Consider the following 15,087-nt stretch of genomic DNA (forward strand, 5'->3'; position numbering starts at 1 on the left):
GAATTTAGGAACTACAAAACACTGTGCGTCATAAAACTCACAGATTAACTCTAGTAAAATATGTGTGGTGGATTTCCAGGAATTTTTAAAATGATTAAAAACATCTCAGGTCAAGAGAGTCTTCAAGCAAATGGTGTATAAAATGTTCCCGGGAGAAGTGTACTGTCCAATAGGACAAAGTGTGAGGTGTGTAGCGGGTGACGGTCGATCAGGGTTCGATGGTGGAGTATTCTGCCCGGAAGCTTCCCTTGGCCTGCAGATACCCCCCGTGGAACTCGATCTCCACCATGCTGCCCGACGAGCGCCACAGGAACAGCTGGTTCCCCCCGAACACCGTGGTCTTCATCACTCTGACATCACGGATCTGCAGGAGGAGCACCGTGAAAGATTCTGAGCGAGGAGGGCGGCAAACTTTGTCTTTCCTCCTTTGAGCCCCCCACTCTTATTCTTAATAAAAGCTGATGTTTCCGGATTCAAGGGTTGCAGGTTCAAATCCCACCTCCTGCTGTAGTACCCTTGATGCAGGTGCTGATCCTGAATTGATACAGTAAAAATACCGGTAAATCGCCGTAAATAGTGTAGTGTTGTAAATAGCTTTAGAGAAAAGCATCAACTTAACGAATGAATGTACATTTATGTGAGTTATGAGCAATGACGGAAACGTTGTCCCTTTTGGGTCCATACACCAGTCTCCACTGTCCCCCCGTGGAGCGGCTCTGCCTCGCTCACCAGTACGAAGGTGGACTGTGCGGCGCCACCGTGCAGCGTCGGTTCGATGCTCAGGGCACGAATTTCGATGGTGGCGGAAGGCCGGACGTTGATGAAGACGCGGCAGGTGTGAAGGGCGGCGTCCGACAGGTGCGTGGGATTCACTATCTCGCCCGTCGACCCAAACAGCTGCCGGTCGCAGTCTGGAGGCGCAGCGGAGATTTGAGTCACAGCACAATGAGCAGTTGCAGGGAATACAATGAAAATGGATGGAGAGCCGACTCCAGAATTACTGGCACCCTTCATCGAGGTGAGCAAAAATCAATATATAAATGAACAACATATACAATGGATGATATTTTGAGCTTAGACATATGGGCTTCCATATACTTTTATTGTTATAATAATTTATTACAGCTAGATCTGACTAATCAGTCGAAAAACTGTGGCACATCTGTATTATTAACTCTTTATTGACTGATTTTGTGGAGTTCGGAACAGAAAAAATTACGAATAAACCACGATACACACACACACACACACACACACACACACACATTTTCTGAACCGCTTGTCCCATGCAGGGTCGCGGAGCCTACCCGGCAACGCAGGGCGTAAGGCCGGAGGGGGAAGGACACACCCAGGACGGGACGCCAGTCCGCCGCAAGACACCCCAAGCGGGACTCGAACCCCAGACCCACCAGAGAGCAGGACCCAGTCCAACCCACTGCGCCACCGCGCCTCCCCCCATGATATATATATTTTTTAAAAAATCTGTCAAAATTACGCTTATTTTTTGCTCACTGATTTTTTTTTACTCTATGTAGGTCAATTGTGCTCCAAACGGCATTAACAGGATCAGGGGAATCAAGTTGCACACATCACATAAACTTTTCCTACACCCCTTTGAGTGGTGGTGTGACTCCACTGTGCTGTGCTGTTCCCGCTTTGTTGATCCTCCCTCCTTTTACTCCCTCTGTCCTGCTGACTTACCGCTATAGAGACCCTTCTTGGTTGACTTCTGGCTGCGGTAGGTTAGCAGCACGCCGTTGCCGGGGGCGACCAGGCCCTGCCGTATCAGCAGGACGTTGGTGTGGCTGGTCAGGGAATAGCCGGACAGCCGCTCGCACTTCTTTACCAGCATCAGCCTGTCGTAGAGCGCTACAAACTCCCCTGCGCACGCAAACACACACACGCACACACACACGCTCAGCACGGGGGATGCAATGAGGTCGCAGTTGCATGGAAAGGGACCCGACCCAAAACCGCTCAGACTTTCCCGTTTTGGGCTCCCGCGAGGCCACCTACTGCTTCTGCAGTCCAGGGAGCTGGACTCCACCTCGATGTGGACAATCTCGTCCAGAGGGCGCCCGACGGTCACGGTGCAGTCGCGCTCGCTTGCGCGCCTCAGGTCCACCGTGCCAGAGGACTGCAGCAGAAGCTGCCCGCACACACCTGGAGGGGGAAAAGACACGGGTTCGACATCTGCAGCAGGGCGTCCCAGTGTACAGAGCCCCCTCCTGGTAAGAATGTGCGGAGCAGCAGGCTGGAACCCAACTGGTCTCTGAAGGGGCTGTGGGTGTGGCTGACGGAGCGGGTAACGTTGATGCCTGATACTGAGGTGGGCGAGGAGTTCCGGGGGCCGCAGGCGTTGTGTCCGATCTCCCGGAGGCCCACGTGGTGGGCTCAGGGGGAGCGCAGTCGTGAGCATGGCATGCCTGGATGGTGATTGGTTTGGGCAGGTGCATACACAGCAGGGGGCTCAGGGGCTGGGCGTGCCCGGGTCCCACGCAGGACACCGCCCTGGACTGGATCCCATTGCCGCAGGTCACTGAACACTGAGGGGGAGGGCATGAGTGAGGCCTCCAGACCATGCCCACTTTTAACGAGCAGCAGCAGGCGTCCGATCGCAAGAGAGCAGCATTTACACAGCAGCCTCTACATTCACTCATTTAGCTGACGCTGTGCTTCAAAGCTACTTATACCAATTTACCGTTTTATAAGGCAGGGTCATTTTTACTGAGCAATTTAGGTTAAGTACCCGGCTCAACGGTACTACAGCAGAAGGTAGGGTTTGATCTTGACTTTTTTGGATTTCAGTGCAGAAGCTTTCACCGCTACACCACCTGCTGGCCGGGATGAACCTGACATCAGACGGCACTGTTCAGAAATAAGGCGTCAGCCCGCTGTTGTTTTAAACAAAGCCAAAAACACGGTGTGAGGTGTGTGTCGCCCTACCTGGCCCCACTCCTGCACCTCCCAAATGAAGGTACAGACTGTCATCAGGCACGGCTCCACGGCCGAGGGTTTCTGGGCAGGGGGGCACAGCTCCTCCGACACTTCCCTGTCTTCACCCTGCTGGAACCGGACACAGGACACACGGCGCTGGGCAACACCGAGACCACAGGATGCCGAGCAGGGTCCTGCCTCCTGTGCCCTCCATCTGGGTGGGGCAGAGAGATGGAGTACAATGTGGTTCCTTAACCGCCACCCCCGCTCCCTCTCTCTCTCAGGACGAGAGTTCACATGTTACCTGGCAGGGCATGGGTCCGTGTTACATGGTACCCTGCTGGAGGGGAGTGGCCCCCTGCACTCAGAGTCGCTGGTGATCTCTTCCCCAAAACCAGTGTCCCGGGAGCAGTACAGCACCCTGTGTGCCACCCCCCCGCCACACGAAACACTGCACACCCCCTGCTGGTAGTGCCACCTATTGGTTAAAAAAAAAAAGATTCATTAAAACAAATGCCCTGCTGGGAGAATATTCCGGATGCTTCCACTGTCATGCTCACCCGGGGGGGCAGACGTCAGTGCTGCACAGTTCTGTGTACGGCTGGGGTTTACTCGAACCGTTGCAGTAGACATCCAGCACCTGGTTCCTGGACAGGTGGTCCACACAGGAGTACCACACCTGCCTTTGTCCTGCAGGGAGTGACACCTCAGCCATTCCACGATTACCCAGCATTTCCACCCTGCCAGCAGAAGCACACCTACCAGTCCCGCAGCTCTTTGAGCACCGGCCAATCACAGGGTTCCATACAAAGACAGGCTCCGCCTGAGCCGATGACATCACGGCGAGCGCTGATTTGTGTCGCCACTGAACCTGGGTCTGCACATCAAAGCCTTTATTGTCACGAGAGGAACTCGAACTCTGGCTCCCCGCGATGCCGCCTCCTCCCTCGGCCTTTGTGTCCCAGCCCACAGGACAGATGTCCACCAGGCAGGGCAGGCTGTCCGCTGGACGGTCAGACTGCGGGCACAGGCTCTCGTCCACGACGGAGTCCGCGCCCCGCTCCATCTGTACGCAGGACACCACGCGCCAGGCCGTCCCTGGTCCACACGCGGCCGAGCACTCTCCAGGGTTCGACACCCGCCACCTGCACAGGACACACCCGTCTTCACTCGTCTTCAGGTGGAATACTGACAGCAATGAAACAGAAAGAAACAGGACTCTGTGTGTGTGTGTGTGTGTGTGTGTGTGTGTGTGTGTGTGTACCTCGCTGGGCAGGGCTCTGGGCTGCAGGCGCTCAGAGAGGGCGGAGCCGAGTCTTGCGGACACTCGGAGGCCGGCCGCTGGAGGAGCTCGGCCCCCTGCCTCTGGACACACCTCACAGAGCGCACCATCTCACCTCCACCACAGGAAACACTGCAGGGGCCAAAGTCCCCTGTTTCCCAGCTGAGGAGGACACAGCAACCACATTGCTCCGGTTAGGGTGTGGGATCGAGAAAGTTTCCATCCATCCATCCATCCATCCATCCATCCATTCATCCTCCAATGAGCTGGACTAAGGAAAGGAGACGCAGGAAGGCAACCATACTAGGGAGGGCAGGCCGCAAGGTGACAGGGGACCTCAAGGAAGGGGGGACGAGGGGTCGCTTCACAGGAGGTCTCTGACAGATGTTCATCACCATCTTCACTCACGCACAGAGCAATAGTCTGCTGTGTTCCTAGAAAACAGTGATGCACATTCCAGCTGATACCACATTCCTGAAGATTTATTAAAGCAGAGGGTGAAAACATAATTTAGACTGCTTAGCAAAACTTTGTGGAGTAGCTGGATATTCTGTTGAAGTAACCTGCGCATGGATTACCGAAGGGCACTGAAAAGGGAACAACACCTCCCCTTGTAGCTCCTTTCAGCAAGGCAATTACACTGAATGCACATCACACACATCATCTGAACCGCTTGTCCCAAACGGGGTCGCGGGGAGCAGGAGCCTAACCCGGCAACACAGGGCGTAAGGCCGGAGGGGGAGGGGACACACCCAGGACGGGACGCCAGTCCGTCGCAAGGCACCCCAAGCGGGACTTGAACCCCAGACCCACCGGAGAGGAGGGCCCGGTCCAACCCACTGCGCCCCCCCATTACACTGAATGATGCTCTAAAAACAGGGATCATTTTTCCCCTTTTATTCCAGGTTGTTTGCAGATATCAAATTTCCAAAGATACAAACTTGTTGCGTTATTTTCAATTCCTTTTTCTTCAGTTATTTATTTTCTAAATTTTCTGTCTGCTGCAGAGAGATGGCAGCCTATGCTTACCCACCGAGCCATCAGTAAAACACACTCAGGGAGGGAAGAAATGGGGAACCGCCTTTATTCAACTCAATTCCACAGTGATTACAGTGGACAATCACTTAGAAATTAAAAATGCACTGAAAAGTTATACCAAGGATATTATGAGTAATATTTCAATCTGAGTGAAATGTGACCCTTCTGGACTCTCATACCTGATCCACAGGTGACAGAACAGGTTGTCATGCGAGTTGTCCACTTGGCTCTGGTTTTGCTCGCAGTTCCCGGTGCGTAAAAAGAGTAGGAGATATTCGGGCTGGTTGCTTCTCCGTATTCTTTTCCGTACTTTCGATACACCTGCAGAACATCGATATGCGACATGTGAGAGATCATGGGCTGTTCTCTGGTTCCTTCCTATTTGTTTGTGTGTGTGTGTGTGAGTGTGTGAGTGTGTGTGTCTCCACACAGGTCGCTTCATCTGCCTACCTGTATGTGAATGTCCTCTTCTACCGGCCCAGGTAACAACAGCTCCTCTTTGTGGGGCAGGAGGTCAGGGGTGAGGTAGAGGAGGTACGTTAACCGTCCGTCCTCTAGAGGGGAGGGGTGTGTGGTGTTCAGGGACACACTGCCAGTTCCAGCCACCACATACTTGCCTTGGACTAGCACAGCTACACAGAAGCACATGCAAGCATGCTGTCAGAAAAATATCCTTTATATTTAATCCCCTTTTTGGCATGTGTTACCCTGTTTGCAAAATTAATGTAAAATATATTAATCTTTAAAATTTAAACATTTTTCTGGCTTCCCATCTAAAGAGGGCGCTGTGACCCTCATTTGACAAAGTTAAATAAACGCTTTTCTGGCCTCCCATCCACAGAGGGCGCTCACCCAAGTGTGTGAAGATGGGCCTGGTGTTGACAATGTGAACTTGAGTTGCATTCTGAGGAAGGGTCAAGAATGTGGTATACTCTGCAAAACACACAAGTATACATTGTTACTGTGCTACATTCAAGGAAAACTATATTTTTTGCTCAGATTCAGACTCTAGTTGACCCGACCTTTGGCGTGACCCTCCGTGTAGGAATCAGAAACGAGACTGCAGGATGAGCCATCTCCTCCACACACCCCACACGCGTCCTTCACCTTCCCAGAATTCAGCAGCCCATCGCATCCAAACAGCTGGTAAAAGAGGGGAATGGGAGTGATCCGTTACCCTGCTCTGCTCCTCCATTGCTGGGCATGATGTTTATTGCTAATAAAGAAGTGAAGGGCAAGTATACAACAGTCATACGCTGACTAAACCTGCTGTAAATCAGTTTTTGTCATTTTTGACAACGTTATTTGTCCAGATCATCAGTTTCACTTGTCCTTTTCTTTCCTTCTTCTCCAGATAGTTCTTACACAACTTTGAGATGTGTTTTGCATCAGTGCCTTGCTGAAGAATGAAGAATGGAGGACTGCCCAACTGGCCGTATCCTTGAAGGAATGGCATGCCTGAAGTATGTTATGATAGCTATGCTGCATCACCATAAAGCGATCAACAACTCTGCGATCGGCAAAGCAGCCCCACAACATCACACTGCCCCCTCCATGCTGGATGGTGAGAAGCACAAAGGCACAGCTTATACATTCGCCCTCTCAGTGTCTCACAAATATCCTACAGTTGGGCCCTATAATTCAGATTTAGACTTATTGGTTTGTAACACTGGCTTCCACTCCTTAAACATCCAGTTTCTGTGTTTTCGGTCCAGAAATTCTCCTTTTAAACCATAATTCTTGTTTCTAAATTTGAACAACAGTCACAGGTCTAGAGATGATCCTCATGAGGTCAGTCACCAAATAGAATCTATAATAGAATCAACTCACCCTTGACAACAGCAGATGCTCATCATAAAGTCAAACCCCAGAAGGAAACTATAATAGATCCAACTGACTCTTGACAACAAGAGATACTCCTCATGAAGTCACTTACCTAAAGGAACCTATGATAGATCCTGCTCACCCTTGGCAATATTAGATGCTCATCACAAAGTCAGTCACCAAAAGCAACCTATGACAGAACTAACTTACTCCTGACAATAATAGAAGCTCATCATAAAGTTGATCACGAAATGGAACCTATAATTGATCCAACTCACCGATGACAATATGATTTCCTAAAATTGCCTTGTGCTTCACTGCAAAAACATGACGATCTCCTATGAAGGTAAAAGGGAGCTGAACTGCAGTGAGCGATACCTGGCACGTCCCCGCCAAGCAAGCCGAGACAGAACCGGTCGGAGCCAGACTGCTGGGCTCGCACCGCGTCCCGTCCACAAACCGCGCTCCACGGCTCACCATGAAGTCCTCGCCCTGGGAGCGGCACATGAGCTTGCACTGGAGGTCTCCTGCATGTTGACGGCACGGGGGGCGGAATACAGAGGTCAGAGGGTAAAAGGCACTCAGGGGCCAGGCAGGCATCCAGCTGTTAAAGCCATGCAATGTCATGCATTAGTCCAGGGACACGCCCACAAGCTACACCTGCTCACCTGTAACGTAGCCCACGGCAGAGATCCAGTGGTACCCAGTGGCATCGCTGGAGGACAGGTACAGGGGCTGGGAGTCTGTCATTGAGCACTGCTCCTCCATGAACTCCAGCTGGGTCCTGGGACAGGGCTGCTCGGGGTGTGCGCACACACACACGCACACAAACACACGCTCGCACACTGAAAGTCACATTTTACAGTAAATACACCTGCATAAATACAGACTCCACCCCCAGTACTCAGCCCTACTTTTTATCACTGAAAATGGGAGTATGGGAGGAGAACCATGAAATAAATATGTAAATAAATATCAGACTGCCAGGGTCCTAATCCGAAATACTTCCAATTATACATACGCACATGCGCACACGCGCACACCCACACACACACACACTTGCAGCACACATGCATCAATACTTAATGCAAGATTCTCATTGCAAACATGACCCGCGGAGCTTTACCTGCATGTTACACAGTTCGGCCTCGGTGTCCGGGCCCTTGCAATTGTTCCCTCCAAAGGCAGGTCTGTCATTGGACAGAAGAGGAGCTCAGCGGAAACTCACACACAAGTCAGTGCTCTGCTCTGAGTATTTCTAATATTTATTTTATTATAGTAGAAAAATTATTGTATATTGCATAGTATATCACAGTGCTGCTTAAAACTATATGAACCCCTTGTGTCCTTTAGTTTCACCACAAAATGTTTATTTAATGAAAAGCAGTCTTTCTCGTGTGACAAAGTAGGTGTGCAATGACCAATTCCATGGGTTGTTCCCTTGAGAGGAAATCGTGTGTATAGTAGAAACATGCAAGTAGTACAGGTATAATAATAAGTGAAGTGTCATTGGTTATATCAACTAGGTCAGTAGAATCAGGTATGTAATTTATAATTATTTATTCATTTCATATGTTTATTTTCATGTAACCTTTAGATTTCATATGTTCATTTTAAAATGTCATACAAGAATAATGACCATCCCTACAGGGTTCACACACTTTCCTCTGTCCCTTTGAGTTTTTCAAAAAAAGTTGGTGATGGATGGATGGATAGATGGATCCCCAATGTGAGAGATGTGATTTCGTCCGGCCAGTCCAACAAGGGGTTGTTACCGTGGATTGTTGCACTGCCTCCTCCTAGCGCTGACCCCACCGCCGCAGGTGCGGGAGCAGGGGGAGAACTCCGACCAGCTGGACCAGGAGCCGTGCACTGCCATGGAGGAGCTCAACTGGGATGGGGAGACGCAGCGCCCCTTCAGACACCACTGGGTCAGTACAGGAAAAACACTTAGAAAGCTCTGCTCATATGTGTGATACTCCACTGTGAGGAGTTCTGAGGAGTCTTACCAGGGTTCGGGAAGGGTGGATGGATGGATGGATGGATGGATGGATGGATGGATGGATGGATGGATGGATGGTTCAGTTGAGGTACATGGGGTTTGGCTTCAATGTGTTTTAACCTTCTTGGTAGTTTAATTCATTTAGTGGTTAGAGCTGCTGCCTTTATGTCCAGATATTGTAGGTTTGAATCCCCCTTCCAGCTATACTACTTTTGAGCAAGGTATTTGCCCTAAATTGCTCCAGTAGAAGTTACCCAGCTGTATAAATGGGCAAATAATTGTAAAGTACCTTAACTTCAGAAGTTGCTTTGGAGAAAAGCATCAGCTGAATGTGTCATTCTGTATTTTGATGTGTGTGCTACCGTGTTTTATGGTAGTTGTGTTTGTAACTATCTTTTAGTGTCACACATCATGGAATGTCATGGAATGGAATCATATTGCTTGTTGAGGTGTCATTTTTTCAGTTTTAGTATTAGTGACTGATGTAATTTGTGGATGTCTTGTATTTTGTTTGAGAGTGCTGTGCTTTGCGTTAACTGTAAGGAGTTAATGTCAGAGGTGCAGTATGGTTTTTCTTGACTATATTGGGAATGTGAGTTTTTGTATTTTACTGTTTATATTAATGTTTGCGAAAATGAATACGTTTCATTTTTTGATTTCTTTGGTGGATCAAGTGTGAATTGAGAATTGCTTTTCTATCTGATTTTTGGAAGGAGTCTCTTACAGATATACATTTAGGAGGTTGATAATGAGGTCTTTTAAAAAAAAAAAATGTGAAGAATGTTTCCTTTGTTTATATTTTAATATTCTGCTGTTTTTAATTATTGTTTTTGGTCTAATAAAGGAAAGTAAAGAAAAAAATCCATGGTACTCCACACTTGTTGCCGTGGGGTCCAGCGCATGGCAGGCTACTGCTCCAGCACCCAGCACAGAATTATCAACATTTAATAAATCAGATCACATTATTGCTCTAAATGGCAAATACAAACCATACAAAATATTTCTAAGGTTTTAATGGTGTGACTAAAAGACAATATAAGATGCAGCGCTGAACAACAACAGCCAAATACCTCATTCCTAATTTATTTGCTATTATAAACAAGAGATTATATTCTTGTTTCTAACAAGAAATAAACACAATGAGAATTTAGGCTTTGTCATCCAGCATTGGGCAAACAGTTTCTGATATTTAATGGATAGATAAATAATAAACAATAAAGCAGGCCCCAGAAGTTCGTATTATAGGTAAGAAATCAGCGATACTCAGTTGAATCCAATACAGCAATATTTCAGATATATTCACTTTGTTTTCCCAGTAACTGCTAACCCCAGGGGGTCTTCATTAATGCCACTGTTTGTAAGACTGCCCAACGCTGAAGGGAAACATGTTATTTACAGCTGCTGTCTATCAGCACTACCTTTCCAACTCTACCGCTATCGGACTGTCAAACCTCAATGGGAAATTCATACCTGATTGGGCGCACACTCAGTTCCATCAAGCAGGGGAACTAACAGTCGAGTGCATGAGCTCTGGTCACCAGGGACGACGTGGCAGGACAGTACGCGACACATATCCTGAAGAGACCAAGAGACAGGTTGTTGCAGACGTTTTTAAGGGTGCAGGGTGATGGCAGTTCAGGGGTCTGAGGTATGCAGTGCTCACAATGTCCCCGGTGTTGAAGGAACAGGCCCTGGCAACGTTGCCGAAGGCGATGCGGCATTGGTCATCGATGCCATAGTACAAGCCTGGCTTCCAGTCCTGCAGAGAGCCTCCGAGCAAGGGCAAGTCCTTTACGCACTCGCCGTGGTCAGAACTGGCAGAGCATCCCACAAGCTCATCACACACAGATGCCCACATGGATATTACTACACAAAGATTCCAGCATGACACTCCCACCACCACCAGGTCACACACCTGAGGAAGCTCTGGAGTTGGTCACGGCTGCACTGAGACCAGCTGAGGTCCACACTGTTGTAGCCGCCATCGGACGCCATAATGAACCCGCTGCTACTGCAGGTGTTGCCCGTCCCATCGTGATTGATGCCGAAGCTGTATAAAAAATGGAAATGGGCAGCCATTCTGGGACCCCTGCCATTCTCCCCACACCACACTGCCCCTACCTGTGGCCAATTTCGTGCGCAATGGTGATGCCCAGGTCGAACCCCGTGTCCTCTGTAATAACACAGCTCCACTGGCTGGAACAGGCTCCACCCAGCTGGGCTACTCCCCGCACTTGCTTGTTCCCGTCCGGCAGCTGAAGGTCAAATCTATGTTGCAACAGTAGAAGAAAACTAGGCTGGAACTGCCAGGTAATCTGGTCTAGACCTTTTAGGTGCTGATTTCAGTGTTCAGAGGAGAATATAATACGCAAAGAGGGAAGAAAAAGGCCCATTTTGTGATGTGATGGAATGAACTCCCTCTCTCCCTCGGAGCTGCTGAATCCTTTCCACTTAGCAAAGATCTCAGAACTATCTATCTCAGATTCATTTCACTTCTGAGCTCCTGGCATCTTGGCAAGTTAGTCTGTCACTACCTGTCACTCTTTGTCTACTATTTTCCTATTTGTATGTCACTTTATATGTAGATACTGGAATGTGTGTACTATGAAGGCAGTGGTATTAAAGAAAGAAGCTGTGGGTTAATAATTATGTGCAGGTATCTAAGCTCTCTACCTCTTGAGGGATACATTGATGTTTACACTCTGGTGTCACTTTGGGGAAAAGCATTTGTCAAATGCATTCATGTAAATGTCAATATAACAGTAACAGCTGAGGAAAATGGTGGTAACTGTGTTATGGAGAGTCATCTGGGAAGAAACATCATGCATTTGTGGGCCAAGAACAGGTATTCATGTGTCTTCTGCAGCCTACCGTGTAATATAAAGCAGCAGGTCGGCATGCAGGGGGTCCGTGTCATTGGTGGGGTTCACCCTATGCCCCCACTGGCACACGCTCATCAAGGAGGAGGTGATGTTGCCCGTGATTTGGATCTCTGGCTGGAAGCAGGATGCAGGAGGATCAGGGGAGGAAAGCTGGAGCTTTGTAGCCCCCCCCCAGCTGAGCGAAGCATGTGTACCTCAGGTTCCGTCAGGATTATGATGCGAATCAGGTGGACCCTCAGACTGGCCCCCAGAGAGATGTCCCTGAGCAGCTCAGAGGCCTGAAAAAGACACCGGGGGGCAAAAAAAAAGCCAGTCAAATCGTAGGTACGACCAACCTTCTCAACCTCCCACCCTCACCACCCCAGGCTCTACTCACAATGTTGAGATTGGTGAGGATGTACCTCTCAGTGTCTTGCCTGTGCACCTGCTGCACATCTGGCCCTGCCACCACCAGCAGCTCCAGGTGGGTGACCTGTGACCCCATGGTGGAACTGCGCTTGAGCCTGACATTTGCTGGGGGGGTCATGGGAGACAAATTTGTGAAGGGAGGAGAACAAAAAGAGGGGACAGAGGAGAAGATCCATCAGACAACACGAGAAGTCTATCATGGGCTCAGTGCCCCACAACACCCTGTGCTGAACACACACCAAGTTAGTAAACTGCAAAATGAGAAGTTAACAAACTGTTAAGTATCTTTATTGCATACAGCTTACAATACTAAGGAGCCCAAGAATACATACCCTTTTACACAGCTAGGTAATTTTTTATTGGAACAATTCAGGGTAAGTACCTTGCTCAAGGGCGCTTATGTACGAAGTGGGATCTGAACCCATGAGCTCCAAGTCCCAAAGCAGCAGCTAACCACAGTGCTACCTGCTGGCCCTTTTAGGTTTCCTTCTGTCACCAGAGCTGCCACCTAGAACTGTAGACTCTGTGCTTTCTAACCCCAATTCCATCTGTCCGGAGATACCTACAGCGAGGGAGGCCCTGCGATGATCCCTCGAACACGGGCCGGGGGAACACCAGGTGTGCTGTGGCTGGGGGTCCGTCGGACGAGCCAGCCAGCTGCTGGTGCCTCTGCAGTACGGGCTGGATGTGGAGCCATGTTCCCTGGGTGAGCAGCAGGCCTCTCTGTAAGTGAAACCAACAAAAGTAACTGCAGCAACGCAGGAGAGGGATGCAGAACACGAAAACAAGATCTTTAGGATTCCTCACAGACTACGCATTCATTCAAGATACGCAGGACAAGATGTTATACCCCATGCGGATATTACAAGAGCTGTACACAAAGACCCAGTCCAACCAAGAACATGAAGCCACAGAGAACAACATCCAGCATAGCCAACATATATCTCCATGACCCGAGACTAAGAAGCTTAACTACCTTCTCCACCCCACCCACCAAACCCATCAGATTAAACCCAAATGGTGTGGGGTGGATTTGGATGTTCCACGGGCATATGGACTGTGATTACCCTACCAGCAGGTGGCAGGGTGGTTAGGGCCACCGGCTCTGATTCGAGTGACCGGGTTTGAATTTGACGTGTTTGATGACCCTTGAGGTAAGTTATTTACTCAATTATCTACCCAGCTGTATAAATGGGTAAATAACTCTAAGTACTTTCACACTGTGACTTGCTTTGGAGAAAAGCATCAGCTAATTGAATAAATAACCGAATAACAGCGGGGATACATATCCCTTTCAGCTCTATCATGTCACTTTAGTCATTTTATGTTAATTGAGAGGAACAAAAAAAAAAAAATGTATTAGAAGTGTGGAAGCAGAAACAGTGACTGAAATGCAGACAAGGAGAATAAGCAGAAACATGGAGTGAGGAACCTGGTTGATTCCTTGGGCGACACCTGGGACTCTCACCAGCGATCCTCCGCAGAACGTGAGGTTAGCGTGGGCCGACTGGGGCTTCAGCACCCGGAGCCGAGCGCAGCAGTCCAAAACCACGTCCTCCAAGGAAAAACAGGATGGGGGCGAACCTCCTCCAGGCAGGCCCAGCTCGTACCTTCTCCCCTGAGCCTCAACTGAACAACGCCACGGGGTGATGGACGGCTCCGTGGACGGGCAGCGAGGCCAAACGAGCTGAAAGTCAGGCACTGGACACGAATGGGTTACAGGGACGTGACTTCAAACTAAATTCAAAGGTGCCTATTTCAATGAAGTACACTTAAATAATAACCATGGTCCATTTCCTACAATATCAGCTATTGTCTGAACCTTTACTGTACTATACTTACTGTACCTGATGCTATGGAGGTGGTACCAAAATAAAAAAGAAGATCCTGCTGATCCAAGAACTGAAGAAAATACTAAGAAGGAAAAAATTAATACATGAGAATTGCATCTGATTACATGGTCATCAGCAGCAGCAGAAGTAGCTACAGTAATAAACAGAGTATCATTTAATATATTATACAATATATTATTATTCAAGAATATTTCTTCGGTATACTGTGTAACTTCCGGAAAGTGCGTGGAAAAAAAAAAAACACAGGTGAGTGGAAAAATACTAAGGGCAACGTAATTTCTTAAATGATTCAGGCCAGTATCGTATTCCATATTTTATGAATGTGTTTTGTTTTGCAGATTGCTTTTTTCCGATTACTGGGTAAACTTTACAAGAAAATGTTTTAAAAGTGGGACCGCCACCAGAAGTCGAAGAGGTCAATGTACTCCAGAAATGCCTGGGATGATAATGACTGGGATGCAAACAGGGCTGGTGGTGAAAAAGTAGCTGTTGAAAGAGCCGTTTTCTCTCTTACCTCCTCCGCCGAGGATCTTCTCGACAGCGTTGAAGCCGGCAGGACCCACAGGACCCAGAGGAGCAGAGCCGCTGCCATGTCTACGCTGAACTGACGGTAAAGGATCGCTCAGGTCATCGGTGTGTGCGATCAGGCGCCGGGCGAGCTCAGCTCACCGAACAGTGTCTGGAGGGCCCAGCAGTGCAGGGCCTCTGTAAACACGCTAAGCAAACATGAGAGACAAACTCAGAAAGCGGATTGATCAGTGACCGACTCGGCCTTGCACTTTTGATCGTGGGGGGATGGGGGAGTACTCAAGACCTGGGCTCAAAAACATATTGTGGCCACTAAAATACTATGTATATTCA

At 48.9% G+C, this 15,087-nt stretch overlaps 1 protein-coding gene across 1 annotated transcript; it reads right to left on the reverse strand.

Moving 5' to 3' along the window:
• Positions 1-42: 42 nt before the first annotated feature.
• adamts13 (ADAM metallopeptidase with thrombospondin type 1 motif, 13) lies at positions 43-14,942 on the reverse strand. Its single transcript, XM_018758492.2, has 30 exons — positions 14,741-14,942; positions 14,221-14,287; positions 13,842-14,074; positions 12,940-13,096; positions 12,342-12,478; positions 12,160-12,243; positions 11,955-12,079; positions 11,205-11,351; positions 10,999-11,133; positions 10,747-10,897; positions 10,554-10,658; positions 8,857-9,008; positions 8,208-8,271; positions 7,750-7,876; positions 7,460-7,608; positions 6,280-6,400; positions 6,110-6,190; positions 5,708-5,889; positions 5,437-5,578; positions 4,524-4,653; positions 4,202-4,381; positions 3,700-4,082; positions 3,498-3,627; positions 3,242-3,415; positions 2,947-3,151; positions 2,267-2,546; positions 2,017-2,163; positions 1,702-1,881; positions 730-911; positions 43-364 (listed from the first exon to the last, which is right to left on the reverse strand). Exons 1-30 carry the CDS (start codon positions 14,816-14,818, stop codon positions 209-211), a joined length of 4,584 nt encoding a protein of 1,527 aa, XP_018614008.2. The 5' UTR covers positions 14,819-14,942; the 3' UTR covers positions 43-208.
• Positions 14,943-15,087: the final 145 nt, after the last annotated feature.

This window comes from Scleropages formosus, chromosome 17 (assembly GCF_900964775.1).
Source record: "Scleropages formosus chromosome 17, fSclFor1.1, whole genome shotgun sequence".
NCBI classification, from domain to species: domain Eukaryota; kingdom Metazoa; phylum Chordata; class Actinopteri; order Osteoglossiformes; family Osteoglossidae; genus Scleropages; species Scleropages formosus.